The sequence below is a fragment of the Aedes aegypti genome, chromosome 3 (genome assembly GCF_002204515.2).
Source record: "Aedes aegypti strain LVP_AGWG chromosome 3, AaegL5.0 Primary Assembly, whole genome shotgun sequence".
Classification (NCBI taxonomy): Eukaryota; Metazoa; Arthropoda; class Insecta; order Diptera; family Culicidae; genus Aedes; species Aedes aegypti.
This window is the reverse complement of record NC_035109.1, coordinates 222,560,689-222,587,634: the sequence shown is the minus strand read 5'-3', so window position 1 is coordinate 222,587,634 and position 26,946 is coordinate 222,560,689. Positions and strand designations below refer to the sequence as shown.

The window sequence follows — 26,946 nt, the reverse complement described above, 5'->3', positions numbered from 1 at the left end:
ATAAGAAGTTCGCCTGGACAGCGGAGTGCGAAAAGTCCTTCACCACCTTCAAGCAGATCCTCCAGTCAGACTTGCTTTTGACGCATTACAATCCGCAGCTTGGAATAGTGGTTTCCGCGGATGCTTCATCGGTAGGCGTCGGAGCGACCATCGGCCACAAGGCATTCCAGTCTACACGGCGAATCGGCTACAGCGTTGGGCTCTTCAACTGCTGCTCTACGATTTCGACATCGTCTACGTGAATACCGAAAAGTTCGGGAACGCCGACATTCTGTCCCGGCTAATCAATCAGCACGTCAAGCCGGAAGAAGACTTCGTCGTAGCCAGCATCATCACCGAGAACGATGTAAGATCTGTAGCATTAGATGCAGTTGACGCACTTCCTCTCAATTTCAGGGCGATTCAGCATACCACCCGTTCCGACCCTGTTCTCAGCAAGGTCTATCGCTACATTCAGCAAGGCTGGCCACAATCAAAATCAGCCATTCCGGACCGTGATGTTCAGCGGTTCTTCGACCGTAGCGACTCGTTATCAACGGTTCAAGGGTGCGTGATGTTTGCTGAACGCCTTGTGATTCCGAGCAGTTTCCGAGCGCGTTGTTTGCACCATCTTCACCGGGGTCATCCGGGAATCCAGCGCATGAAGGCGATTGCGCGCAGTTACGTCTACTGGCCGTCGATCGATTCGGACATCACTGCGCACGTCAAGGGTTGCAGTAGTTGCGCAGCCGCAGCCAAGAGTCCGCCCAAATCAGCACCATTGTCGTGGCCCAAATCAACGCATCCATGGCAACGGGTTCACATCGATTACGCTGGGCCCATTGAAGGAGAGTACTTTTTGCTCAGCATCGATTCGCTTTCCAAGTGGGTTGAAATCGTCCGAACCAAATCGATCACTGCCTCAGCTACCATCGGAATCCTACGGAGTCTGTTCGCTCGTCTCGGCATGCCAGAAACGTTAGTAAGTGACAACGGCACGCAGTTCACCAGTAACGAGTTTGCGCAGTTCTGCCTGGAGAACGGTATCAATCACGTTACCACCGCACCGTTCCATCCACAGTCCAACGGTCAGGCAGAGCGTTTCGTGGACACATTCAAGCGAGCGATCAAGAAAATCCGAGAAGGGAGAGGAGCCATCCAAGAAGCACTGGACACTTTCTTGATAACCTATCGTTCGACACCAAATCCGTCAGCCCCAGAAGGCAAATCTCCGTCCGAAGTCATGTTCGGGCGCCGAGTACGGACCAGTTTGGATCTGCTTCGCCCTCCAACTGTTCAACCGTCGAGCGATCATCAAGGTGCACGGTCATTCAGGAAAGGTGATCTAGTGTACGCCAAGGTGCACTCGAGCAATTCCTGGAGATGGGCACTGGCAGTAGTTTTGGAGCAAATCGGAAACGTGATGTACAACGTGTGGGTAGAAGACAGGCGTATGCTTCGGTCGCACATCAACCAGCTGCGAAACCGAACCGTAGCCGGTAGTACACAAACTTCCGGTACGACTTCGTCCAAGGCAGTCAACCATCAGTTGCCTTTGGACATTCTGCTTCAAGCCTGCAACCTGCATCAGCCAAGTCAGCCTCAATCGTCACGTCCTTCTCCGCTACCAACACCAGCACCATCCGTTCCGGTGGCACAGCCGCCATCGTCGCTCGCAGCACCGCCAGAACATTCGACACCATTGCAAGCTAAACCAAACCTGGTCTGGGTGTCTCCAACAGTGACGGAACCTCCTGAACCGTCTTCTTCTGTATCGTCAACAACCCGATTCCCATCGTCCTCAGCAACAAGCTCTGTTCCATCAACGTCAGCAGAGTTCATGTCAGCCAACGAAGTAGAAACAGCTGGTCCGTTACCTCGACGCTCTTCTCGCCAACGAAGACCGCCGATAAGGTTCGATCCGTACCAGCTGTATTAATAGGGGAGATGTTGGGAACCACTGGACCAACATAGCGATCAACCGATCGCTACCACCACTATCACTACTATGCTCACTGGTAGCAGCTAGACTGCTACCCGTAGATGCGCGAATAGTAAACAACAACAACTGTTCAGCCATTGTAATAGTCCGCGCGCTTCCCGCGATACATGTATGTACTTTTAGTTAGTCGTTTTAATAAAGTTTTAGCATGTTTGTTTTGTACGTTCGCGTCTAGTTTATGTGTAAATATGCACACGATCACCCCGCCGGCGCGTACGTAACAACTACATTTTATTCATGCCGCCCAATGTCTTTTGATCTATAGTGAAGAACTTCCCAAAAGCTGAGTGGTTCTTCCTTAGCCAAGTGGTAAGAGTCCGCGGCTACAAAGCAAAGCCATGCTAAAGGTGTCTGAGTTCAATTCCCGGTCGGTCCAGGATCTTTTCGTAATGGAAATTTCCTTGACTTCCCTGGACATGGAGTTTCATCGTACTTGCCATACGATATACGAATGCAAAAATGGCAACTTTGGTAAAGAAAGCTCTCAGTTAATAACTGTGAAAATGCTCATAAGAACACTAAGCTGAGAAGCAGGCTCTGTCTCAATGAGGACGTTAACGCCAAGAAGGAGAAGAACTTCCCAAAAGCCATAGTATATTATAATTATAATCGATAGAGAAGATAAATCTCTCATTAGCGAGAATTGTCGAAAACGTTTTATCTTGATTGAACGTGCTTCAATCAACACTAAGCTGAGAAGCAGGCTCTGTCCCAATGAGGACGTTAACGCCAAGAAGGAGAAGAACTTCCCAAAAGCCATAGTATATTATAATTATAATCGATAGAGAAGATAAATCTCTCATTAGCGAGAATTGTCGAAAACGTTTTATCTTGATTGAACGTGCTTCTGAAATCTTGAGTAACTTGATTTTCAATTAGACTAGTAAGCCATAAATTAAAATTGTGCGCTTTTTCAAACTTCATAGCAAGTTTTTGAGCTTTTTCACAAATAGGTAATAATAATTTCTTCCAAACGAGAAATTCTATAAAAGGAAATACAAGCAGGGCTATCTAAGTGTTGGGTGTTTTTCTTAGTGTAATGCATATTTAGGCTTGCAGCGGTGAATCAGATATTTAATAAAAATATTTAAGAGCTAGTTTTTAATTACAAGTTTGTACAAAATGCTTTTAAGTTTTATTGAAAATATCACCATCTGTTCAATTGCTTCTTGTCAAGAATAAAATGTGCATAAAATATGTTAACAATTCATATAATCTATCACCGTTCCCTAATATAGTAAGTCTCGTTCATATATCCGTTCACATTTAACCGTTAGTTTATAGGTTTGACTTCATGAACGGTTTCAGATACAGATGGAATGATTTGTTGACTGGTTCCTGAAATTGAAATGGGATTTGTTAGTTTCATAAGTATAATGGTGGAGTTGTGGTTTTGTCAACTAACCTGATTGAGTGGACTCTTTTTAGCCTCTTCGAACAGACGCTCGTAAACGTTTCCATCATAGGCACCGAGGGCAGAACCCAACACCATATCCGGGATGTCGAACGAATCGACAATACCGACAGCATTCGGTCTAATGGCAGCTAGGGCGTCTTCCAATTTCTGCTGCAGCCGCGAAATATCGCTTTCACTGATGGTTGTGAACTAAGAATGAATTGTTGAGGTGAACATGAATCAATAGCTGCATTAATCCTGTAGAACTTACCCGCAACAGATCTCCGACAGCTTTCATAGCCTCGTCATATGCGTACAACTCGTAGATATCTCTCAGAGCACGTGCTAACTCTGGTGGAGCACTTGTACAAGATTTTTCAATCATCTCATAACCCGACTGCACCAGGAAAGCCCGACAATGAGCGTCGGCAGTCCGCGCCAATTCAATCGACGTTAGATTGACGGCTTCCTCAGGCGTTCGGCCAGCACGTTTGCGCTGCTCAATGTGTTCGTTTGCCAAACGAAGCTTTCTACAATGAAGGAAATTAGAATTTTGCAAATCTTTCCAAGCAAATAGTAATTTACCCAGCAGCAACAGTTTGAAGTGCGGCAATAATTCCAGGCACCGAATCGTCCCAAGTTTGGCGTTGATTGCTGGAGAGGAACTTTTTCAGATACTGTACGGTTGGGACAAGTTCCTGTCCTTTCTGAGCTTGAGTCCATACTTTCAATAAGTATCTGAAACGGAAGGTCAATTTTTAGTGATAAGTACGGAAATCGAACCCAGGCAACTTTAGCATGCGATTGCCGTTTAGACATGGATGTTCCCTAGGGTGATTCAAAATTTAAAAAAGTTTGAAAATCCAATCTCCCATATCTTTCTTTGGTAGGGATGGTATACCATAAAAATAGGGTTTTGTGAAATTTTTAGCTTTTTCTGAGGTGATTTAAATGTGGTCCAAAGACAATGTAGGTTTATATAGATATTACTAGGGAGAAATTTTGATAAATATTCCAAACACGTTAGTACTGGAAAGTAACTAGAAACTTATCATCCCATAGTGAATGTTGGCGTGGGAGTATTCGGAATTCCTTGAGCAGCAACACCGTTGTTCCGGGTGATGAAAGTGCTAAAGCTAAATATATTTTTTATTCATATTTGTTCGATATAATTAATTTGGGGATTACTTACAATTTGGTCCGTTCTCCTATCCTTGGCCAACAAACAATCAGGAATTCCCTGTTTAGCTCTAAATTACTATAAATGCAATTTTCATTTCAATAATTTCTTTATAAATTTCAAATTTTAGGTTACTTACAACTATAAACTTCTAAGCTGCTGAGTCATACAATACAGCCTTTTTGATGGACAGATTTGGACCCTAATCTAGATAATTAAATTCATTCGGAATTAGTTTTATATAATTCGTTTTAAGCAGAGTACTTACAATAAGGAAATTTTAGATTTAGATAAATATTAAATTGCTTGGCAAAATGCAAGATTCCGCAATTATTCGTGTAGTTCAAGGTTTGCTTTTGTTTTTTCTCACTAATCGAGAGTTTGACACTCGCTTCAAAGTGTCAGCAGCAGAAGTGTTGACAGGCGTGAAAGATCGAAGCGACGCGGTACTATCAATCCGAGAGTTATTCGAGGGACCGGCGCTATCCACCGTAACATCTCCCCGACCCGTAAGCTGCTCCGGCTTCTCCGGCGCCGCCTTACTCTCAGCTATGTCCAGGAGCGCCAACTTAGCAATCGGCCGTCGAACTAACCCTGTCGCGGTCTGCAGTACAGCTTGACGAATACGGCCATCACTTCCCTTTACCACTTGTACGACTCGTCCTCGGATCCATCCGTTGCGTACTTGGTCATCTACAATGATCACTAGATTTCCCGGTTGTATAGCGGGCACGTCCTCGAACCACTTGGTTCGACGCGTCAAGTCCGGCATGTATTCCCGTACCCATCTTCGCCAAAACTGGTCCACCATAGCTCGGTACAGGTTCCACTGGTTCCTGCAGGCTTCTCTGGAGTCCACCAATGTTTTTGGAGTTTGCACGACACCATTCGAACTCAACAACAGGAAGTGGTTTGGCGTAAGCGCCTCCTGCAGTTCTCGCTCGAGTGGGATGAAAGTCAGTGGTCTCGAGTTCACTATGCTCTCCGCTTCTGCAACCAACGTCGCCAAGGTCTCTTCGGTTGGAATTCTGGAAGTGTACATGGCCGCTAAAGCTGTCTTCACCGATCTCACTAGACGCTCCCATGATCCGCCCATGTGGGGAGCGGCCGGTGGATTGAAAATCCATTTGGTGTTCGCGTTCGTAAACGTTTCAGCAAGCTGTTGATCGATAGCTTTCTTCTCCCTCTCCAACTCGTTGCTACATCCCACAAAATTTGTTCCTCGATCACTATACACTTCTACTGGAGCTCCTCTGCGCGCAATAAATCTTCTAAAAGCCATCTTGCACGATTCGGTGGACAAAGAATGTACAATCTCCAAATGCACAGCCCGGATTGTCAGGCACGTAAACAACGCTATCCATCTCTTGGCATTGCTTCGATTCACACGTACAACGATCGGGCCAAAGTAATCGACTCCCACGTACGAAAATGGACGCTCGAAAGCCTTCAGTCTAGCAGCAGGCAGCGGAGCCATCCGAGGAATTGCTGGCGTCGCTAGTTCCAACTTGCATAATACACATTTCTTCTTTTCCTTGCGTACAACCGTGCGAAGGTTAGGTATGTGGAAACGTTGCCTTACCTCATTCACCACCGTTTCGTCGTTCCTATGGAGATATTTCTTGTGGTACCATTCGATTAGAAGCGCCGTTACGGCATGATCTTTCGGCAGAACGATGGGAAAGCGGGTATCGAATGAAGCGAAGGTAGCTGCGGCTATTCGACTTTCCATACGTATTACACCGTTTACGTCCATGTACGGCGACAGCTTTCGAAGTTTGCTAGTTGGCTCCAATTTGGCTTGTCGCACTGGTTGCTCACTCCGTTTTCCTGAAAGCGTAGCTACTTCGTCGGGAAACACCTCATTTTGAACCCAACGCCATATTGTTGTCTCTGCGGCAGCTAGTTCGGTCTGGGTCAACGGACCGACTTGCAACTCGTTCTGCTTCACTTTGCGTTTCAAGTTACCCACGTAGCGATGAACGTACGCTGTTGCGCGCCACAAACGCGTCCACTGCGAGAAACGTTTCCAGTCCATCCGATATGGAACTATCACTTCACGGTGTACCAAACACGACCGAAGTTCTTCATCCGTTTGGTGTGCTTCAGCTTCGATGCCTGCAGGCCAATTTTCCTTCGATAGACGAAGAAATTCGGGACCCCTGAACCAGCGACTATTTGGTGACATACAGGGTCCTTTTCCCCATTTTGTAGCGTCGTCTGCCACATTCTCCTTCGATGGTATCCATCGCCACTGGCACTCCCGTGTTTTTGACAGTATTTCTCCTATCCGACAAGCAACAAATTGACGGTAGTTGCGATGATCGGAGTGTATCCAGGCTAACACCGTCTTAGAATCACTCCACAAGACGACTTGGTCGATGTGCAAAGAATGTCCTTCGATAATAGTGCTCTGTAGACGCGCTCCAATCACAGCCGCCATCAGTTCCAGCCTTGGAATGGATAAAGCTTTAAGGGGAGCCACCTTGGATTTCGCAGCTACTACTGCTACGTCGATTTCATTCGCAAACTCGGCCCGCAAGTATGCCATACAAGCAAACGCATCCTCACTCGCATCTACGAAGACATGGAGTTGCAGTGATAAAATATCCTTGACAGAATGACTTGGAAAATAGCAGCGTGAAATGCTGATCTTGTCCAGGTGCTTAAAATGCTCCATCCAATCAGTCCATTGCTTACGCAGCGTCTCCGGTATAAGCTCGTCCCACTTGATCTTCGCTCGCCACATCTTCTGAATCAAGATTTTCCCGTGGATTAAGAAGAAAGAGAGGAATCCTAACGGATCGAACGGACTCATAACGATGCTCAAAGCTTGGCGTTTCGTCGGCAGTTCTACATGCGTAACGAGATCCGTAGAGAAAGTGAAGTCATCATTTCCGGGCCTCCAAAATAATCCCAGAACGCGTTCCGTGGAGCTTCCTCTGTCTAGCTGGAGGCTTTTCTCGGTTACAGAGTCACTCTCCCCGACCCGTGCAAGAACGGCTTTGGAGTTGGATAGCCAGTTCCGCAAATGGAAACCTCCAAGTGAATGCACGTGTCGCACCTCTTCGGCAATATGTATCGCCTCTTTTTCGCTGTCTGCACTATCCAAATAATCATCTACATAATGCTTCCGTTGAATGGCTTCCGCTGCAAGAGGATATTCCTTAGCGTGCTCTGCGGCATTCACGTTTTTAACAAATTGCGCGGAGCACGGCGAGCACGTAGCCCCGAATGTAGATACATCCATCAAGTAGATCTCCGGAGCTTGAGTTGGGTCATCTCTCCAGAGTAGTCTTTGCGCATGACGATCATCTTTACGTATTCCTATTTGATGGAACATTTCTTTCACGTCAGCGCAAAGTGCGACCCGCTTTTCCCGAAAGCCACAGAGAACTCCAAACAGCGAGCTTAGCAGATCCGGTCCTTTCAAGAGCATCGTATTTAGTGAGATTCCGTCCACTTTGGCTGCAGCGTCGCAAAAAATGCGAACCTTTGATGGTTTCTTCGGGTTCAGAACCACTCCGAGTGGCAAGTACCATACACGCCGCGGGTCGGCCTCCTGTAGTTCCTCCTTCGTTGCCTTATGTATATAGCCTTTTGTCTGGTACTCCTGGATTTGCCGATGTACATTGTCGCCTATCACAGGATCGCTTCTCATGCGTCGTTCCAAGCACTGCAGACGCTTGACTGCCATAGGGTAACTATCCGGAAACTCCACATGGTCGAACTTCCAGAGGAGCCCTGTTTCGTACCGCTTGCCAACTCGCTTAGTGGTTGCTTTGAGAATTTCGTTGGCTCGTTGCACTTCATCAGACTCCGGGCATGCAATGGCTGTAATTCCCACGGATTCGACGCTGAAGAACTGAGTCACCAAGTCGTGTAGTGTGTCCTCATTCCGACATTCACAGATGTGGAAAGAGTGTGCCTGTTGTTCCGATTGCTTAAGGTTCGTTCCATAGACGGTCCATCCCAATCGGGTTTTTGCTGCAATGGGCTCACCGGGCTTCCCTTCGCGCAGTTTGAGTGTGGATGTAACATGAGCGTTGTCATTACCTATCAAGATGCGAGGTAACGCCTCCTCGTAATCTTGGATAGGCAACCCATGCAAGTACGGGTATGCTTCCGCCAGCTTTGCATGGTGTAATGATTGTCGTGGTAAATTCAACTTTTTGACCGTTCGAACGTCCGACAGTGCATGTTTCATTCCGTTGACCCCAGAGATTTGCAACGCAATTCGCTGCGACTCGTTTTCCGTTCGTTTCACCTCAGCTGTCCATTGCAGACATAGTGGAAGATGTTCACCGGTTACTCCCAGCTTATCCACGATTTCTTGCTCCACCAGAGTTCGCTCTGACCCATCATCAAGAAAAGCATACACAGAAACGGATTGATTGTTTCCGAAAAGCGTCACCGGAATGACGCGGAAGAGAGTTGTCTTTCCCGCATAATGGTGATTGGCTACTGCCTTGGACTCCGGCATCGGGTCCTCCTTATGATCTCGCTTTACTCCTTGCTTGTATTGCTTAGAATGCAGTAGGGGGTGGTGTTTTAGTTGACATCCATCGACTTCACACCGCTTGTATATCTTGCACGGTCGCCGCCCGTGAGAACCTAGGCAATTCCTACACAACCCGAAATTCAGGATGACCTTCCAGCGCTCATCCACACTTTTATTAGAAAACTCTGTGCACTCCTTTACTCGATGCTTTGGATCGTGGTAGATGAGGCACGCTGGAGTATGTTTTGTACTTTGATCCATTACATCATCTTTCCCCGACTTTTTTAGCTTCGAAGGACCTTCTGAGTGTGCTGCGCAGAAATTTTTGTCACGGCTGCCTTTTTCTGGTCTTGTTTCCCGCTGTTGCGGCGGCGTTGGCCTTGGGCCGTAATGCAATGTCACGTCCGTTGCTGCACGCACCAAAGTGGACATGTACTGTGCGAATTCTCGAAGGCTCACCTCTCCGCAACGCTGTTTATACAATGACCAGTCCAACTTCATATTGGCTGGCAGTTTTTCCACTAGCTCAAAAAGAAGCATTGGATTCTTTAGATGGGCTTCTTGACCACCAGCTTCCAAATGGTCACAAAGGTTCTGCACTGCCATTCCAAAACCAATCAGCGTGTCTAATCTGTCGTGTTTCGGCGCTGGAACTCCTCGGACTTTCTGCAGCAGGGTGTGAATCAACAGCTCCGGTCTCCCATATAGCGTTTCCAGTGTAGCGATGACGTACGGTACACCTTGCGGCAGCAATAGACGGCTTCGCACTGACTCCAACGCATGTCCTTTAAGGCATCGCTGTAGCCTGGCAAGATTCTCCGCTTCCGAGTAACCACATGCCTGGGTTGTATTGTTGTAGGAGCTGATGAACAAGGGCCAATCCTCTGGGTTGCCCGAGAAGACTGGTAGCTCCTTCGACATCACATGTCTTGCTGCCAACTGCTGAGGTGTCGGTCCCCAAGTTTGAGCTGGGGTGGCGGCGACAGAGTACTGCCGTTCTGACCCTCGCTGTACATCCGGAATCGAGCCCAATGGGAGTGTCGGTAATACAGAATGTTGTGGTCCCAGTCTCTCCCGATTCTCTGAATCCACTCGGTATGTTGCTCCCGTCTGAGAACGCCGCGAATGTACCGACTCATAGGCCGGTTTGTCTGCAGGACTTCGGTGTTGATGAGATAATTCACTATTCACTGTAACTGATTTAACCCGTTGGCCAATATTTGCTGGGTTTACTCCACCACTGGGAATCACTACCGTGTTACTGTTCGACGTAACTGCTTGATTTCGACTGAACGAGGGAGGTATGATATGGGAAGGTTTCGCGGGTAACGTCGCTTTGTCAGACGAAAAAGGGAGTTGCGTTAAAGAGGATTGGTTTTTAGGTATTTGAAGGGTATGGCTTTCAGTGGTTAGTGGTTGGTGATATGGGGGGTAGCGCACAGTGCTGTAGCGAACACCGCTCGGAATATCATTGCGAGTATTGGGATCTATCTCAACTATGCTCCCTAACATACTAGCTGTTCTATCTATGAAACCTCCTAACGCTGGCTCAACTGAAGTCTGGTTCAATAACATACCTTGTGCTGTTGCATCTATAATGTTACCTTCCGCCCCGATAGTGAGAGCTACTTCTGTTTGCACCACCTCGTTGACACCCGCTAGCTGTTCGGTCATCGTTGAGGATCGCGGATAGTTTTGTGCTTGCTGCCATTCACGCACCTTACTAACACTGCTCTGGGCGGATGAAATGCTGCCTCTATCGCTCTCTTGGTCCAACAGTTCCTCTTCTCGGCACCGGAATGATTCCTCGATGATGTTTTCCTCCATTTGCAGCCGTATTTGGTCCAGTTCAGCTTCCTGCATCTGCTTCTCCTGCTCATGCCTAATCAGCTGCTCTCGACGTGCTTGCTCTATACGTTTATCCATTAGAGCTTTTTGTGCCTCGAGCTTTTCCAACTGAAGGCGAGCTCTCCTAGCTCTCATGCTGGGAGTGGATGAAACAGCAGACCTGGCTCCGGACAAGTTGGAGGGGCATCGATGACTGGTTTCAGATGTGGCGTGTTGCAGATTCGGGACGGTCGGTGCAGGTCTTTGACATTGCGGACAGATGAATGTGCGATCTGGTGCGGCTATGCTTTCATCAACATTCACACACTCGTAGTGCCACCAAGTTTCACATTGGCAACATGCTACCATTCGCATCGTATCAGGCCCGTTGCAAGCCAGACAGCGCGGCCTACGTCCTGGAGCACTGCGTGTAGCCATCGGCATGACGGCAAATTCTTTAGTTTTGTTGGCGTGGGAGTATTCGGAATTCCTTGAGCAGCAACACCGTTGTTCCGGGTGATGAAAGTGCTAAAGCTAAATATATTTTTTATTCATATTTGTTCGATATAATTAATTTGGGGATTACTTACAATTTGGTCCGTTCTCCTATCCTTGGCCAACAAACAATCAGGAATTCCCTGTTTAGCTCTAAATTACTATAAATGCAATTTTCATTTCAATAATTTCTTTATAAATTTCAAATTTTAGGTTACTTACAACTATAAACTTCTAAGCTGCTGAGTCATACAATACAGCCTTTTTGATGGACAGATTTGGACCCTAATCTAGATAATTAAATTCATTCGGAATTAGTTTTATATAATTCGTTTTAAGCAGAGTACTTACAATAAGGAAATTTTAGATTTAGATAAATATTAAATTGCTTGGCAAAATGCAAGATTCCGCAATTATTCGTGTAGTTCAAGGTTTGCTTTTGTTTTTTCTCACTAATCGAGAGTTTGACACTCACTTCAAAGTGTCAGCAGCAGAAGTGTTGACAGGCGTGAAAGATCGAAGCGACGCGGTACTATCAATCCGAGAGTTATTCGAGGGACCGGCGCTATCCACCGTAACAGTGAAACTCATTTTTCAAACCACAATAAAGAGATTTGGTGAAGAGAGCAATTCAATCCGACAGGTAGGAGAAGAAATATTCATGAGTTTGTTTGCTATTATTTATTCATATGGGATCTTCCAAACAAAATTGGTTCAAAAGGGATTTGTTTTTTCAGCAACATCCTTCATTAAGGTTTAAAGAATGATCACTTTGTATCAACATCCCTAAGGTGTCAGAAAAATCTTGTAGGTCAAAAATAAGTGCTTTTCTCCCAGGAGTTCTATTATAGCGAATGAATGCTTTCAGAAACCTGCGAATAAAGTGCACTGTGATTATGCACTCTGGTATCAACATTACAGTGATACAACTGATCAAGTGTAGATATGATAAGGTTTGGTCAACTCATACTCCCCCACTAAGCCTGTTCCGAATTATCTAAATTAACTCACCTCGCTGTTTGCAATAGCAGAACGGTGTTTTCGCCTTCATACGTACACGCAGCAGTAACCATGCCATAGGTACCAAATAAGTTGGAACACGTCATATATCCGTGACCTCCGCAGGCCAATCGACACGTCTCGACGGCCTGCGCTGCATCAGCCGTACAAACAGCCTTCAGGCAACAGGCAATCGCATGCAACTCCGGTAGCCGTTCCAGGTCTCCCTTGTCCAGTTCGGAGGTCACCTGGTTGTACATGTCCCACAAATTATCCGAAGTCAGTTTGAAAATAATACTTTTCGCGATAGCTGGAAATAGCTTGTATTGTTGAGTAAGATGGTCGATGACTTGCACCTCGGGTTGACTGTTGGATAGATAAGATAAATTGAAAGATTTATTAGATTATTATAAAACAGAAAACAACAGAATACACGTACTCTGGATTGATAACACTCTGTCTGCGAACGCAAGAATAGCGGGTGGCAATTGTTACCGCCTTCGACAAATAATTGGCCATATCCCTTACAATGACCACTCGAACAAACATCATCGTTCCGTACGTCAATACGGATGAGGGAGGCTTCACAAACGTTCCATCCTCAAGCAGCTTGGCGTTCTTCATCAGCATGTTCGCGCGAGGAATGCGAACGTTCTTGAATCCCAGAAATCCGTTGTTGACTCCATTCATACCAAGCTTGTTTCCAATTTCGCCAATGGTAATTCCAGGCATTGGCATGTGCGTTTCTTCATCACGCAGTTGAACTATAAATGGATGGATTCCATGGCACTTACCCTGAGAATACAGTTGGGCAATCACTACACAGTAGTTTGCCGTGTGACCAACTACCAGAAAAGATTGGAACCCCATTAGATTACATTTAAAATTTGAAATCGTAATACAACAACAAACTTACGTCCTCCAGGCCACCATTTGTAGGACGACAACGAAGGACTGTTCAACACAATTTCCTTCGTCCGCTCATCGTAGGTCGCCGTCGTCTCCAATCCTCTGATGAAAGTGCCATGACCTAGTTCAGTTTGTGCATACGTTCCAATAATCTCACAGTTCCATGCTCGCCCGATCCACTCAGCCTGTTGCTCCGGAGTGCCATGACCCATTAGAGCAGGGAGAAACATCACAAAATGCACGGCAAGTGGGTTTCCTTCCTTCAGGATACCTGATCCCAGCAGACCTCCCAACAGAGCCCTAGAAAATAAATGTGTACATTAGGAAACTACCTTTTCAACAGAAATGAAGAAAGCTGAAAACTAACATGTAATTATCGACCCCATCCTTGCCTTGCTCTTGCATCTGTTTCACTTTGCGGAAAATAACGGTGGCTTTGCGGACCGATTCCTCGTAGACCTCCTTGTGCGACACAAAGTGCAGAGGAACTTTGTCGAAAAACTCCGGCTCTGATAGGAAAAACTTTTCTGTGAATAGAAAAAAAAATACATATTTGATAATTAAAACTGATTTGTAATTAGTTTAACGAAAAAAAAAAAATTAAAATGGCATACATATTTTTTGCATTAAGGAGAAGATGAACCGAAACCAAACCTCAAATTTTCAAGAGCACAAATCTGAAGAACCATACAACTGATAACGTTGAAAATATGATCGATTGATCATCACCAGCCTATGACCAGATATCTGGATCTCCAGATTTATGCTTTTGCAATTTTGAGGTGTGGCTCCGATTTATCTGCACCTTAAACTTGAAAGCGCTTAAAAATGGTTACTTCTAAAGAAGTAATCATGATAATCATTATGGTTTGGAGTAATTGTAAGATTCTTATTGTATCGCCAATTTATTTTGACAAAAACCCCAAATTTTGAAAATCCGCCAAAAGTTATTCTTAGAAAAACTTGTTTATTAAAAATTTCTCCATGAAGCTTTGTCCCAAACATCTGTTTGCTATCAAGATTCTATGGTATATTTTTTTCTTGTAGTCCAAACGGTTTACTACAACTTTTCCATAATACTTTTTTCTCTAAAATCAACAGTTTCAGAACTACAATTTTTCACACAAATTGAATGCAAAAAAATCATAGGCCATTTTTCAAAGTTATTCTTGCGCTAAATGATCGATTTATCTACAGAAAACACTTATTCCATAGGCTGACCATACGTACCGTATTTAACGGGACAGTACCGTTTTCATCCCCTCGACGGGCTGTCCCGTCGTTTTATGGAAAATGCTCAAATTGTCCCGTATTTTAGAAAATGGAGAATTGACACATAACTTTCTACACCAGTAAAACAATAACATTAAAAACATAACAAACAATTTTTAGGAATATTTCAGAGTATATTGTCTTACTCATCTACTTTCCAAGCAATTATTAGATTCTCAAACAGAGTTAAACTTGATCCGTACATGCTTCTGCTTAACCTTTTGAGTTTCTTTATATGAGTAAATATGCTAAATTTTGGAGGATTTCCAAAATACGGATCTTCATAAGATAATTATTCTATAATACCTAAAATTATAAAGAACAACTATGTGCTTACTTCTGATACGCAATTGATTGAATTAACTGTTTAAAAATTAGATATTTCAAAATGTAATGAAATATTAGAAAAAAATACGTTTGAATTGGAAAAATTGAAAAGTGTAACGATTTGTTTTTTGGGAAATACTTAAAAAACGCTGCTTCTCGGAAATCAAAGATTGCGCTTCAAGGTTCTTAAGTGATTTTTATGGAATCATACAGGCATGTAGCTTGGGATTGCATAATCTGGTTCTGCTACTTTCCCTCGAATGGCAGTTCCCCGAATGTCGTTCTCCCGCAAGTTCTCAGAATGTTAGTTCCCCGAAAACCCCGTTTCCCCGAACAGCTCAGTTCTCCGAAAAGTGATAACACTCATAATTGTGAAAACCTTTCGCATTTCAAGGTGGTGAACAATATGTATTTTTGGCAATATGTATTTAGTCGAGAATGATCAAATATCTCCTTCTTTGGTAGCTTATTGATCTTTCTAACTCAACACTATCTCACTACCCGAGCAGAAGCAAAGTTATTAAATCGAGATATTGATTTGATAGACATAAGAGATAAAAGATCTGAAGATAATATCAAAATGTTATTCCTAGAACTTCTGAGCCATAGCTAAATTTGATGTTGGAAGATCTAAGAAAAAGCTCGCTGATATTGGTGAGATCTTATAAAAGCTAAATATGATATGCTAATAGTATCCAGGAGTAAATTTTAGATATTATTTTCGGACCTTTTATCTCTTATATCTTTCAAGTTAATATCACTTTTGTATGTCCATATCAAAATTTGCTATTACTTAGCTTTTTCGCCTGCTCGGGTAAAGACTATTATTGCACTTTTTTGAGCCGCATTGCTTTACAAGGGAACGGGCCATTCGGGGAAATGGCTTAAGAGAAACGGGCCGTTCGGGGAAAAGTAGCACAATCGCATAATCTATGTCTTTTAAAATTGTCCCGTTTTTGTTTTTTATTTGTCCCGTTTTGATCTGGTTGGATTATGGTCAGCCTACTTATTCCATCATACCGAAAAAATACGTAAAATTTACTGCAAATCGACGATGGTCGAGTTCTGTGACTGACGACCGGTTTAACATGGAATTCGTCCCTTGTAAAACTCCAAGCTCTAACGTTTTGCGTCCCTTGTAAAACTCCAAGCTCTAACGTTTTGCTAGCTTTCACCAAAACAATGTGTATGGACAAACCGCCGCCGTCTCCCAAATATCTATTAAATTGCTTTAACACTCTTGAAGAAATTCGCCAGCCGTGAGCAATTGAACAGTATTTCCTCAGATCTATCTGCATCTTTTCACACAAAATTCTCGAGATTTAGATTTCTCTAAAATCAGTTCGATGTTGCTCCCTGCATTCCTTCAAAAATTTCTTGAAAATAATAATAATAAATTTCTTCAAAAATGCCTACCTAAGGTAATTAAAAAATACAGCATTCCTATAATGTTTCTAGCGGAATACGTTAAACTCTTCCGCGAATATACTTAAAAATTTCAGTTCAAACAATATCAGTACCTTATTGATCTCTATCAGTTTGTGTAAACGATGTTTAATGAAATTATATTTGATATTTCATAAATTTAATTTCAATATCAAAAATTTTAAATGACACGCTGGGGCGAAATTGATCATCATATAACAAAGCAGATCTCTATCTACTAAATTTGGGTCTCCTGAATCTATGAATGACGTCAAGAATCTTACAACTCGTGTATTCGATGGAATTTCTTTTATTTCAAAATTAAACTTTATAAATCTGCATATTACGCCTGAACGTAGGCAAGTTCCCTTGAAATAAGCACGTTATTCGAGAATACACGGTTTCATGAGCAAACAACTATGCTTGTAATGATGTACAATTTCAAAAATGAGTTCAGTAGTTCACACTCAACATTTTTAGCACTCATATGTGGTTAGTACCAGCGGATTGTTTAGTACCGTCATTTTTAACAGTATTGCTTACACCTTCGAGAACTGTAAATAATTCTATGAAAAACTGACCTTTGGGATGGTACACAAATTATGTCACGCTAAATTTCCACTTTTTCGACCCCCTCCCCCCTCCTTTTGTCACACTTTTTGTATGAGTTCTCCGAAAATTTTGTAAGGCTTGTCACGCTTGGCTCGAAAACCTCCCCCCCCCCTTGGAGCGTGACGTAATTTGTGCATGACCCCTTAATAAAAATGAAATATTTTAAAATCAGCATTAGACATTTATAAACTAGAAAACATGGAATGTCTGTGAAGTCCACGTAATGCTTTCTAGCTTCCTTGGAAGGAAATGCTATTTGGTACCGGACTGATCAAATTCACACCAGTGATCAAATTGCCCCCAGACTACGGTTTATTGTCTATGGCTTGGGATAGTGATCCTTTATAGAGAGATAAGCGGAAGTAAAATGGAATGATTTGGCAACAGACCAGCAGTGCTGATTTTGCTCGCCGTCGAGAATAATATTGTAACACGGACATGATTTCCTCATTGCTAAAAAGTGTATTTTGTTTCGTTATAGATCTTTGAGCTACATATCCAAACTAATAATCAGCCGAAAAAATCAACAACTAATACTCGCATTGACAAAAATTTGAAAAAGAAAAATATTTCATTTTTTTGCTTCATGCAAAATTACTTTTAGGGGAAATGTACCAATTTTCGACCCTGTACTAATTTTCGACCCATTCATACGATTTTGGCCTACTTTGTATGAGAATCCGAAAATTGGCACAGAATTCTTGTAGGTCGAAAATTAGTGCTTTTCCCCTACCGAAATAATTTCAAGCGGATTACATTACTCTTTAAGAAAAGTTCAAAACAAACATAACGCATGTCCATTTGGCTCACACTTTGACAGCTCTCGCTGCTCGATTGGCTCACACTTTGACAGAAATGTCAGCTTCCGCGAATCTCTCTTATAAAGGATTACTAACTTGGGATCGTATTGACCTCAAATTCAAAACGCTATATCTTCTCAAAATTGAAACGGATTTTAGATTTTTTTTCTGCAGTTTTAAAAAGAAATTTAACATAGTACACATTGGTTAGTTGGGAATTTCTCCGCATGATGGCGCTAGCTTAGAAAATGTTACTATATAGAGCTCATATATTCGTTATGACGTTCTATATCTCAAGATACTGAGGATTTGGAAGAATGATTACTTCAGCAAAGTTGCTCATTGAATCAAGGCCTATACGCTGCATGTCTATTTAACTCAACAAGGAGGCGCTGGTGAGCATCAAACAGTTCAAACTTATATATCTCAAGTTTGAGTTATTATAGAAGACTAGTGTCTTTTGGCAAAGTTGTTCATTTGTTGCTGACAACGCAGCGGTTTTCAATATAGGGTTTTGTTCTTCTTCGTCGTAAGTGCTATTATTCGTCGTATCAAACTCTAAATGTTCCACTACGGCGGATATTACCTGCAACATAGATTCATTATCCAAGTGTAATTTTGTGAAAGCTGTTATGGTTCGTACAATTGTACACCAAAAATGCAATAAAACCACACCCGATTCTGTTTTTGCACGGGGGATGCGTACCGTGCAAAAAAAGTTTTCAGTTCAAAATTTCAAAAACCGTGCAAAAAAGGTAACATCATTTCTCGACGTTTCATGCAAAAATGAGATTTTGGCGGGAAAAAATGTATGGACACTTTTTTTGCACGGCCGTGTAAAAAAAATCCGTGCAAAAACAGAATCGGGTGTACTGTATTTCGGTAAATAACTTCAGTTCAATTATCCACTTTGCACTTTTTCACCGAAATCGCATGGACGAACACGATTTGAGAGAAATGCTTAGCGATCGACTGAGCCACACCAATTTTCAACACAAGTTTCTTACCGTTTGGATCAAATCCATCTTAGTACATTCGATAAGTTTTGAGAAAATTTGGTGAATAACTTGAAATAAACATTGCTGTAATGGAACTCCGATAGATGTTGTTGAGACGTACACTCTAGATTTATGTGTAAAAATTCAGAGAAATTTTGAGGAATTTCGCCGGGATTCGAATGGAAGAACGAAAACTAATGGCTGTGTTGAAAACATCGTTAATTAACACGAATTTGTAGCTTTTAAATAAGTACCAGTTGAATAATGAACGACCCCTAAAAAAACAAACCCCATCTATGACAAACTAACGGATCACGAACATTTTAGTGATAAATTATGTTCCACTGGTGGGGCGTGAAGAATATGCCAAACTTCTAGGTGGGTCGCGTGCCCAAAAAGTTTGGGAACCTATGATGTAGTGTATAGCCAATGATCAACTTTGCCGGATATCAATATTTTAAATCAACAGAATTTGAAACTATTCTAAAATCTAGTTCCAGAACGTCATAGTAGCTCAGGGGAATCAGAACCTTTTTTTTTAATTATTTCTACCCGCGATGAACCATTCTCTTTTTGATTTTTTTTTATTATCTCAAAAAAGTTTGCTTTCCAAAACTGCAGAAAAATCTGTTTAAATTTGGCTAACATATCGCGATTTGAATTTGGGATCAATATGACGAAACATAGACAACGTAACTTTTCTTCGCACAGACAGAAGGTTAAGGCGTAGGAGCGCTAAAATTTCAATTTTTTTTATCAGTCTAGTGGGGGAAGAGCACCCATCTTCGACCTAGCACTAATTTTCAACCCATTCATACAGTTTTGGCTTACAGTGTACGAAAATCCGAAAATTGGCACGGAATTTTTGTAGGTCAAAAATTAGTGCTCCCCTAGTCAGTATTGGAAAAATATATGCAATATAATGATTTGTATTGCAATTCGTCGCACACAACCGGGTCTAGTATTCTGTTTTACGCCTGTGGTCCATAGAAGCCATGCATTGCATTGCATTACATCATATCGCAGAAGCATAAAACGTGAATGCTCCGCAAATATGTGTGTCAACTGCAATGCATTCATGGCTTTCATTCCATCGACAGCTATCTATAGCGCACTTACAAATTTTGACTAGTTACCTCCCACCCCTAAGTTGACCTCTCAAAGCAAAGATCCACAAAGAACAGCCTGATAAGTTGTTATTTGCGCAATGTGCGTAGTCTGCCTATCAACTTTTTTCCAGCTTTTTAACGCAAGTAATGAGTGACATCACCACTACCATGCGACATCAACTCGCATATCGCTCGTCATTAATGTATGTCCCGGTAATAATAATATAATAAAGATATAGGTAGGTAGGTAGGACCTATAGTGTATGAACTCTAGAAAAAACTGCTTTCTCATGTGAACTTACCTCGCGAACGTTTTTCTTTCAGTTTGGCCTCGCCACCGATCCACCACAGGGTGAAATCTTCGTTTTTGAAAGAGCACTTTTCGCGCTCATTATGCAGATCCTGGTTGACCTTCGTGCTCGGCATCTTTTAAAGCTTTTTTTTTTGAGTAATCACCAAACCGCACTTCGAACCGGAGATACCTATCTCAGTGTAATACTTCTAGAATGAAATGATTTCTTTCTTCAAAGCCCCACACGCGTATAATAATTGCACTTGATGATAGATCTCCCAAGACTTGAGGTTGTTCTGGATACTTTCGAACAACTTAACAAACTGAGGCGCGATAACGCTGCGCTCTTGAACTGCTCTGGTGCTGATTATTGCTCAGGATGATTATCGCGGCAGAGAATTAACCTTTGGATCGTAGCGAAACTCGCAGCTCACGTATTTCGCGGCGACCGTGCTGTAGATTGTATTTAGGTTTGAGTGCAGAGAGTTGCGAGCTGCGCTACACGTAGACATCCATCTAGCTAGAGGTTCGCGACTGTATATTATGGAGTGAGAGCTATACTTTATGCAATGTACGTTTCTGATAACTTTCAAATTCAGCTTTCGCAGAACCAATCAGTATCAACTGGTGATAAGACAAAATGCTGTATTGAATGCCACCCGTGAATAAGATTACGACCAAGTCTAACACTGATGTCCAAAGCAATAAATCACACACAAAGATGAATAGCGCCTTGTTCGACCCTGAGGAATTAGTTCAAGAAGCTGCAGTTATGGGGACACTACTATTACGCATATTGATTGAATAACATAACAATCTCGTATTATTCATCAACTCTCGTACAGCTATCACTGCGTTTGCTTTTACCAATCACGAAAGCGCAAATCTATACAAATTGTCACAAAAATGGATCGACTGACGACGTCCTAGCTATGCTGATTTCTCCTCTCAACACAACACCCCAAAGCACAAAACATTACTGAACACTGAGCTAGTGACGACACTGGAGCGATTCATTCACATTGAAACATATCCATTCATAAACAAGTTACTATAAAAGTTTGGAGCGCCATGCACGCGAGTAAAATTCTACTCAGACGATAATATCAATCAAAGTACCAGGTACAGGTACAGGGTGTCCGCAAATTATCCGAACAGCAAAATATTGGAAAGATGATCTCGCATTGAGTACAATGAAAAATCAATGTCCATGTACCATTTATAATACATCTATATGTTAACACAAAATACAACTTTAAAAAATTTCGAAATAATTGCTTGTTACTGAGATAGGCAAATTTAAATTTTTCGGAGACGTTTTTCCTGAGGGCCGCTAATCATACTGGTGATGTGTTATCCCTAAAACCTAAAAGAGAAGAATTCAAATGTCCTATTATTATTTAAAGTAATCTACAGGTTAGTGACTTCAAGTAAAACTGGGAATAGAAAATTGTGCGGTTCAAATCCAGTGATAGAACTCACTTTCTTTTTCCGTCATAAAGCTCGGAAAACAGCTCCTTTTAAGACACCTCAACACATTTGGGTTGGTTTTGCGATTATTTGAAATCTGAAATGTATCAAACTTACTTCTTAAGAATATAATAAGTCAATGTTTAAAACCATGCATGAATATTGAATTTATTATGCTTGATTGAACAGAGCCATGTCTTCAAAGTTTGTACGGATAATTTGCGGACACCCTGTATGTTACGTTTTTGCAAACGTGGTCCACAATTTTCAGTTGACAAAAACGGACATCGGAACGAATTGGGCTGATACAAATTTGACTATGATTTTTTGTGAGGGGCCTTCAAAATTGTCAGGCAACATTATATGTTGTCTTACAAACTCTTTAGAATTGATTTATAAGGATCAGGTTCGGTAACCATCAGTTTCGTCACTGATTGATGACGAAAATCGAACAAAAATATCAGCGCGTAAAAGATCATCATTTTCTTTGTCTTCGGGCTTATTCACAAATTTCATAACGCTAAAGGGGGTGGGTAAGTGTCCTAAAGATGTTACGATTCATACAAAAATTGTAGAATATTCATACAAAAAGCGTTACGAGGGGGTGGGTGGGTGTCAAAAATGGCCATTTTTGGAATTATGAAATATGTGAATGTGCGCAATTAATGTACATGTGAATGTTGTAACGGGAAGTAACGAAAAAAAATATTTCATCGCTGTAATCCACGGCATGTCAGTGAAAAATAATACCTCCACTATTGGTACACTGTTCCTTTAGTTGCGGTATATTTTTAATTCATGTTCCTATAGTTGCGGTATCCGTTGTTTTCTTAGGGCTCATTCATTTATTTCATAACGCTGAAATTGGCCTTTTTGGACACCCACCCACCCCCTTGTAACGCTTTTTGTATGAATATTATTCAATTTTCGTATGGGCCGTAACATCGTTGGGACACCCACCCACCCCCTCTAGCGTTATGAAATTTGTGAATGGGCCCTTATGAGATCCTCCACTATAGGAACACTTTACCGCAACTATTGGTACAAGCAAGAAAAATTTTAGCAATTTTAGTGATATTTCATCAGTTTTAAAGCAATTTGAACGATCAGTTGAAATTCCGTGTATCAACAAGACAGTACGTCGATAGGAAGTGTCAGTTCTGTGGCTAATATAATAAAATCAGTGAAAACGACACTACCGCAACTATAGGAACACCCACAACTAAAGGAACACTTACCCTATAATTGTTAGACGCAGTTGATTCAAAATTTTGCCACCGTGCAGCGCTAGTTAGCATGAAACTTTTGTTTTTCCGTTATCCCAGGAGTCTGACCATTTAATAAGATAGCGTATTTGACCTCGCTTCGGGTGCAAACCACAACATTTTGTAATGTATACGCTCCGTCTGGAACTGCTCTACGGGCTGAGCGAGAGCGGTTCTTCACAAACACTCTTGCTTACTATCTCCGCCATTACACAGAACATACTTTAACTGTGTTCTGCGGCAGTGTGATGCGATGGGACATAAACCCAGCCACGCTCTTCTAACAGCTGATTTACATCGCGAATGCCAACGGCTGTACGTGGAACTTCGATCAGCATACGATGGCTACTATCGGAATCCGGCGATGTTATCAACGATAAATCGAGTCAAAGCGCACCATATTGAAACGACTCAAGTAACACCAAGCATAAAAATACAATACAAAAACAATATAACGTATTGGAACAGTACTATTCAATATATTGGAAATACAATACAGTATATTGTGAAATTACAATACAATTACAGTACAATATATTGTTTTGAACAGTTCACTGTATGGTATATGAGATTTTTGAAATATAATGTATGGGTGGTTAAGTATCGTAACAATACAAATCTAGATATTTTCTTATACACACATTTTGAAAATACAATACGATATATTGTTCATGTATTGTCTTGATTAGCAATTCGTGTATTGTTGTACAATACAAAAACAATAGGGTCCTAAAGCCCTGTCCCAATTTTAGTGCCAAACGCTTAAGTTTTGGCAAAAAACACATGTTTACTCAACTTTTTAATGTTTTTCGTTTGTTTAAGTCCAAACAACATTTTTTTATGTTTTTTAAGATTTTGTTACACCCCTTGGCATTAACTCAAATTTTGGGTGTATTTTGTTTTGCGTGTCCCTTCCGAAAATCAGGTAGGAACAACCCCAGTGTTAAAACTAAAAGCCCTGTGGTGTTTTTGTCGATTAAGCAAACGTCAAACATGATCAAAAGTGTCAAGGTTCATTCATGAACCCATTTTTGAAATTAAAGTTTACATATGATATAGCCGTTATTTGAGCGGGAAAAATTGCTGAAGTAGTTGCAGTAACATGCTCTTTCGAATTATTAAATAAAAACAAGATTTTATTAAACATTTAAGGACCCTATTCAACGAACTGTTTTTCAACTAGTGGTGAAAAGTATAGAATAGGGTCCTAAAATTGTTAATAAAATCTTGTTTTTATTTAACAACCCGAAAGAGCATGTTACTTCAACTACTTTAGCATTTTTTCCCACTCAAATAACGGCTATATCATATGTAAACATTAATTTAAAAATTGGGTCCATGAATGAACCTTGACACTTGAGATCATGTTTGACGTTCGCTTAGTCGACAAAAACACCACAGGGGTTTTAGTTTCAACACTGGGGTTGTTCCTATCTGACATTTCGGAAGGGACACGGAAAGCAAAATACACCCAAAATTTTAGTTTAAGCCAAGGGGTGTGACAAAATATAAAAAAAATGTTTTTTCGACTTAAACCAACGGAAAACATTAGAAAATTGAGTAAACATATGTTTTTGGCTCAAACTTAAGCGCTTGGCGCTAAAATCGGGACAGGGCTTTAGGAGCCTATTTGTATTTTGTATGGATTGTCCCCCAACTTACCGGATATTCGTGCCAAAAGTAGCAACATTATTTTAACTTTATAGAAGTAAAGATATTTATCACAGACAAACAGACGACGCACTCTAATCAATGTCCATCGACAACCTTTTTAACGGTCGATTCATAAATATGGTAGGTGGCCAATTCGCCACCCGCAGCGCTCGCATCGTTTTGTTCGCGTTTGACGTTTACACACTACCGCCATCTGTTGGCCCGTCGGCCAAGCACACTAATTTTAGCATTGGGCGTACATGTCCTCAAAACTATGATTTTGATCAAGATTTGTTCTAAGTGTTACGTCTGTTTGTCTGTGTATTTATCATGGTTGCATTCGTCGTTACAGCTAATGTCAAGTGACTTCTAAAAAACTACTTATTTTTACGTTTTGAATGTTTTCACCCAACATTTCTTGCTTTCTGAACTTGTTTTGTTTACTTCTTTCAGCAAAGCTACATAGAAAAAAACAAGAGTTGTTTTACGCGAAAATAGGAATTTGGCCAAAATTGTAAGGTATAAAACCAATTAAAAACAATACAGTGTTCTGTTACAATATATTATATTGTTTTTGAATTGTATATCCAAACAAGAATAATGTTGCTTCGACATTCAATTACAATACGCTGTATTGTATCCAATACGTTATATTTTACATTAATGGTTTATTCCATTCACCGAATGATACGTTTTTATCCGGGATTATAACATTGCACGTATTCTACTGCATATTAGCAATACTGATGCAACATTGCTTTTATTCGACAAATTTCAAGAGCTGCAGGTAAAAGAGCAATAACGCTACATTACAAATGTATCAATGAACTAATATTAGGGGCCGTTCAAATATTACGTAACGCAACAGGGGAAGGGAGGGGGTCTTACATAGTGTTACGGTCCATACAAAAAATTAAAGAGGGGGTCTAGGATTGACAAATTTTGCGTTACGTAATATTTGAATGAACCCTTACTTTATGAATTGTTTGGGGAGCTTCGAAACATTTCGTGTGAGACGGTCCTACAATTTATAGGCTTTTTCATGTGACAGATCCGTCTATGCATTTATTTACATCGGTGGAGGACCGGTGCTAACACGGGCCTGTCATTTTCATAGAAGAACTGTCAAAGTTCTTCCCGATCAGCTGATTTGAGACGTCATGTGAATGGGCCTATTGTCCGGGATTCGAAGCTGTCCGTGATATGAATCAAAACGGTAAATCCAACTCAGACTCTGAATAAAAAATTTGTGTAGTGTTCTCGTTGCTATAAAAAGCTATGAAAGCTCTTTCTCCTGAGGATGGTGCGACTGTCAAAAACCCAAAACAGAACGATTGCGACGATGAGAAGAGCATGTGAAATTGGTTGATGTTCCTGTTTTAAATTTAATATTTTCGTCTATTCCATCAATCAATGCTCCTTTACCTACCATAAGTGAATTCATAACTTTTGTTTCATCGTTCACAAGTCGAAGAGTGCAAAATGTTGGCGAAAACAGTTTTTAATAGAGGTAAGAATTGCATCGTAAATCCGTGGCCGGCATTACATCACTAACAAATTTTGTCATTCTTTAGCTTCGCTCCGGTGTCTATCAACATTGGCTGTACCGGAACCGACTGCAGCAATATCCGATAAAGGTATGTCTTTGTGCTAAGCTACAATGCAAATTTATAAAGTACGGTTGATGAATCAGACTTCACTTCTAGAACTTCCAAACTTATTCCTAAAGCTGTTTATTATTTTAGCCAATGATATCCTCAAGCATCCGGATTACTTCGGGGTACACCGATTGTTCACAGTGGAAGACCTTTTCAAGGCAAAAATTCACTTGGGCCACAAAGAGGGCACACTACACAACAATATGAAGGGATATCTGTTCGGTAGTCGGCTAGGACACTGCATCATTGACCTGGACAAAACGGCGGAATATCTGCGGCTGGCCTTGAACGTCACTGCTCATGTTGCGTATCGAGGCGGAGTAATACTGTTCTTCAATCGCAGTGCCCAGAATGGTCACATTGTGGAGAAAACCGCCATGGAGTGTGGGGAATATTCTCACACCCGGTTCTGGCGAGGCGGCGTATTCACCAATGCCAACGTACAATTTGGCGCCGTAACGCGACTTCCCGATTTGTGCATTTTCCTCAACACCCAAAATAACATTCTAGAGATGCACACGGCAGTGAAAGATTCTGCCAAAATGTCTATACCGACCATCGGAATCGTTGACAGCAACTGCAATCCGAATCTTATCACGTATCCTGTGCCCGGAAACGACGACACACCGTCGGCCATCGAATTGTACTGTAAGTTGTTCAAAAGTGCTGTTTTACTGGGCAAAGCTAAAATGAAGGAGGATGCCCAGCACAACTAATTGCAATTCATACGTTAATAAGAATATGATTTCGAAGCTGTTCGGATTGAAAACTCGAGTT

At 41.7% G+C, this 26,946-nt stretch overlaps 2 protein-coding genes across 6 annotated transcripts; one reads left to right on the top strand and one right to left on the bottom strand.

Annotated features, from left to right (window-relative positions):
- Positions 1–3,076: 3,076 nt before the first annotated feature.
- On the bottom strand, positions 3,077–21,115 carry LOC5570810 (probable peroxisomal acyl-coenzyme A oxidase 1). Of its 5 annotated transcripts, none has more exons than XM_021848664.1 (10): positions 20,991–21,115; positions 20,134–20,332; positions 13,656–13,815; positions 13,296–13,588; positions 12,819–13,224; positions 12,392–12,745; positions 3,963–4,115; positions 3,649–3,907; positions 3,387–3,587; positions 3,077–3,319 (listed from the first exon to the last, which is right to left on the bottom strand). In XM_021848664.1, exons 2-10 carry the CDS (start codon positions 20,255–20,257, stop codon positions 3,260–3,262), a joined length of 2,010 nt encoding a protein of 669 aa, XP_021704356.1. In that variant the 5' UTR covers positions 20,258–20,332; positions 20,991–21,115; the 3' UTR covers positions 3,077–3,259. The 5 variants fall into 5 exon arrangements, with proteins under 5 accessions (XP_021704356.1, XP_021704357.1, XP_021704359.1 ...); XM_021848665.1 differs by having other exon boundaries at positions 20,134–20,329; positions 20,991–21,106; XM_021848667.1 differs by having other exon boundaries at positions 20,134–20,313; positions 20,991–21,104.
- A 4,699-nt stretch (positions 21,116–25,814) lies between these two features.
- LOC5570809 (28S ribosomal protein S2, mitochondrial) lies at positions 25,815–26,938 on the top strand. Its single transcript, XM_001653266.2, has 3 exons — positions 25,815–26,021; positions 26,086–26,148; positions 26,257–26,938. The coding sequence occupies exons 1-3, from the start codon at positions 25,994–25,996 to the stop codon at positions 26,883–26,885; spliced, it is 720 nt and encodes a 239-aa protein (XP_001653316.2). The 5' UTR covers positions 25,815–25,993; the 3' UTR covers positions 26,886–26,938.
- The last annotated feature ends 8 nt before the right edge of the window (positions 26,939–26,946 follow it).

Coding starts and splice junctions, on each gene's coding strand:
- LOC5570810 (XM_021848664.1), bottom strand. CDS start 20,257: ATGCCGAGCACGAAGGTCAACCAGGATCTGCATAATGAGCGCGAAAAG. Junction 13,225..13,295: donor CAAATGGTGGCCTGGAGGAC/GTAAGTTTGTTG, acceptor CTTTTCTGGTAG/TTGGTCACACGGCAAACTAC. Junction 3,908..3,962: donor CTTCAAACTGTTGCTGCTGG/GTAAATTACTAT, acceptor CCTTCATTGTAG/AAAGCTTCGTTTGGCAAACG.
- LOC5570809 (XM_001653266.2), top strand. CDS start 25,994: ATGTTGGCGAAAACAGTTTTTAATAGAG. Junction 26,022..26,085: donor GAAAACAGTTTTTAATAGAG/GTAAGAATTGCA, acceptor GTCATTCTTTAG/CTTCGCTCCGGTGTCTATCA. Junction 26,149..26,256: donor TGCAGCAATATCCGATAAAG/GTATGTCTTTGT, acceptor TTATTATTTTAG/CCAATGATATCCTCAAGCAT.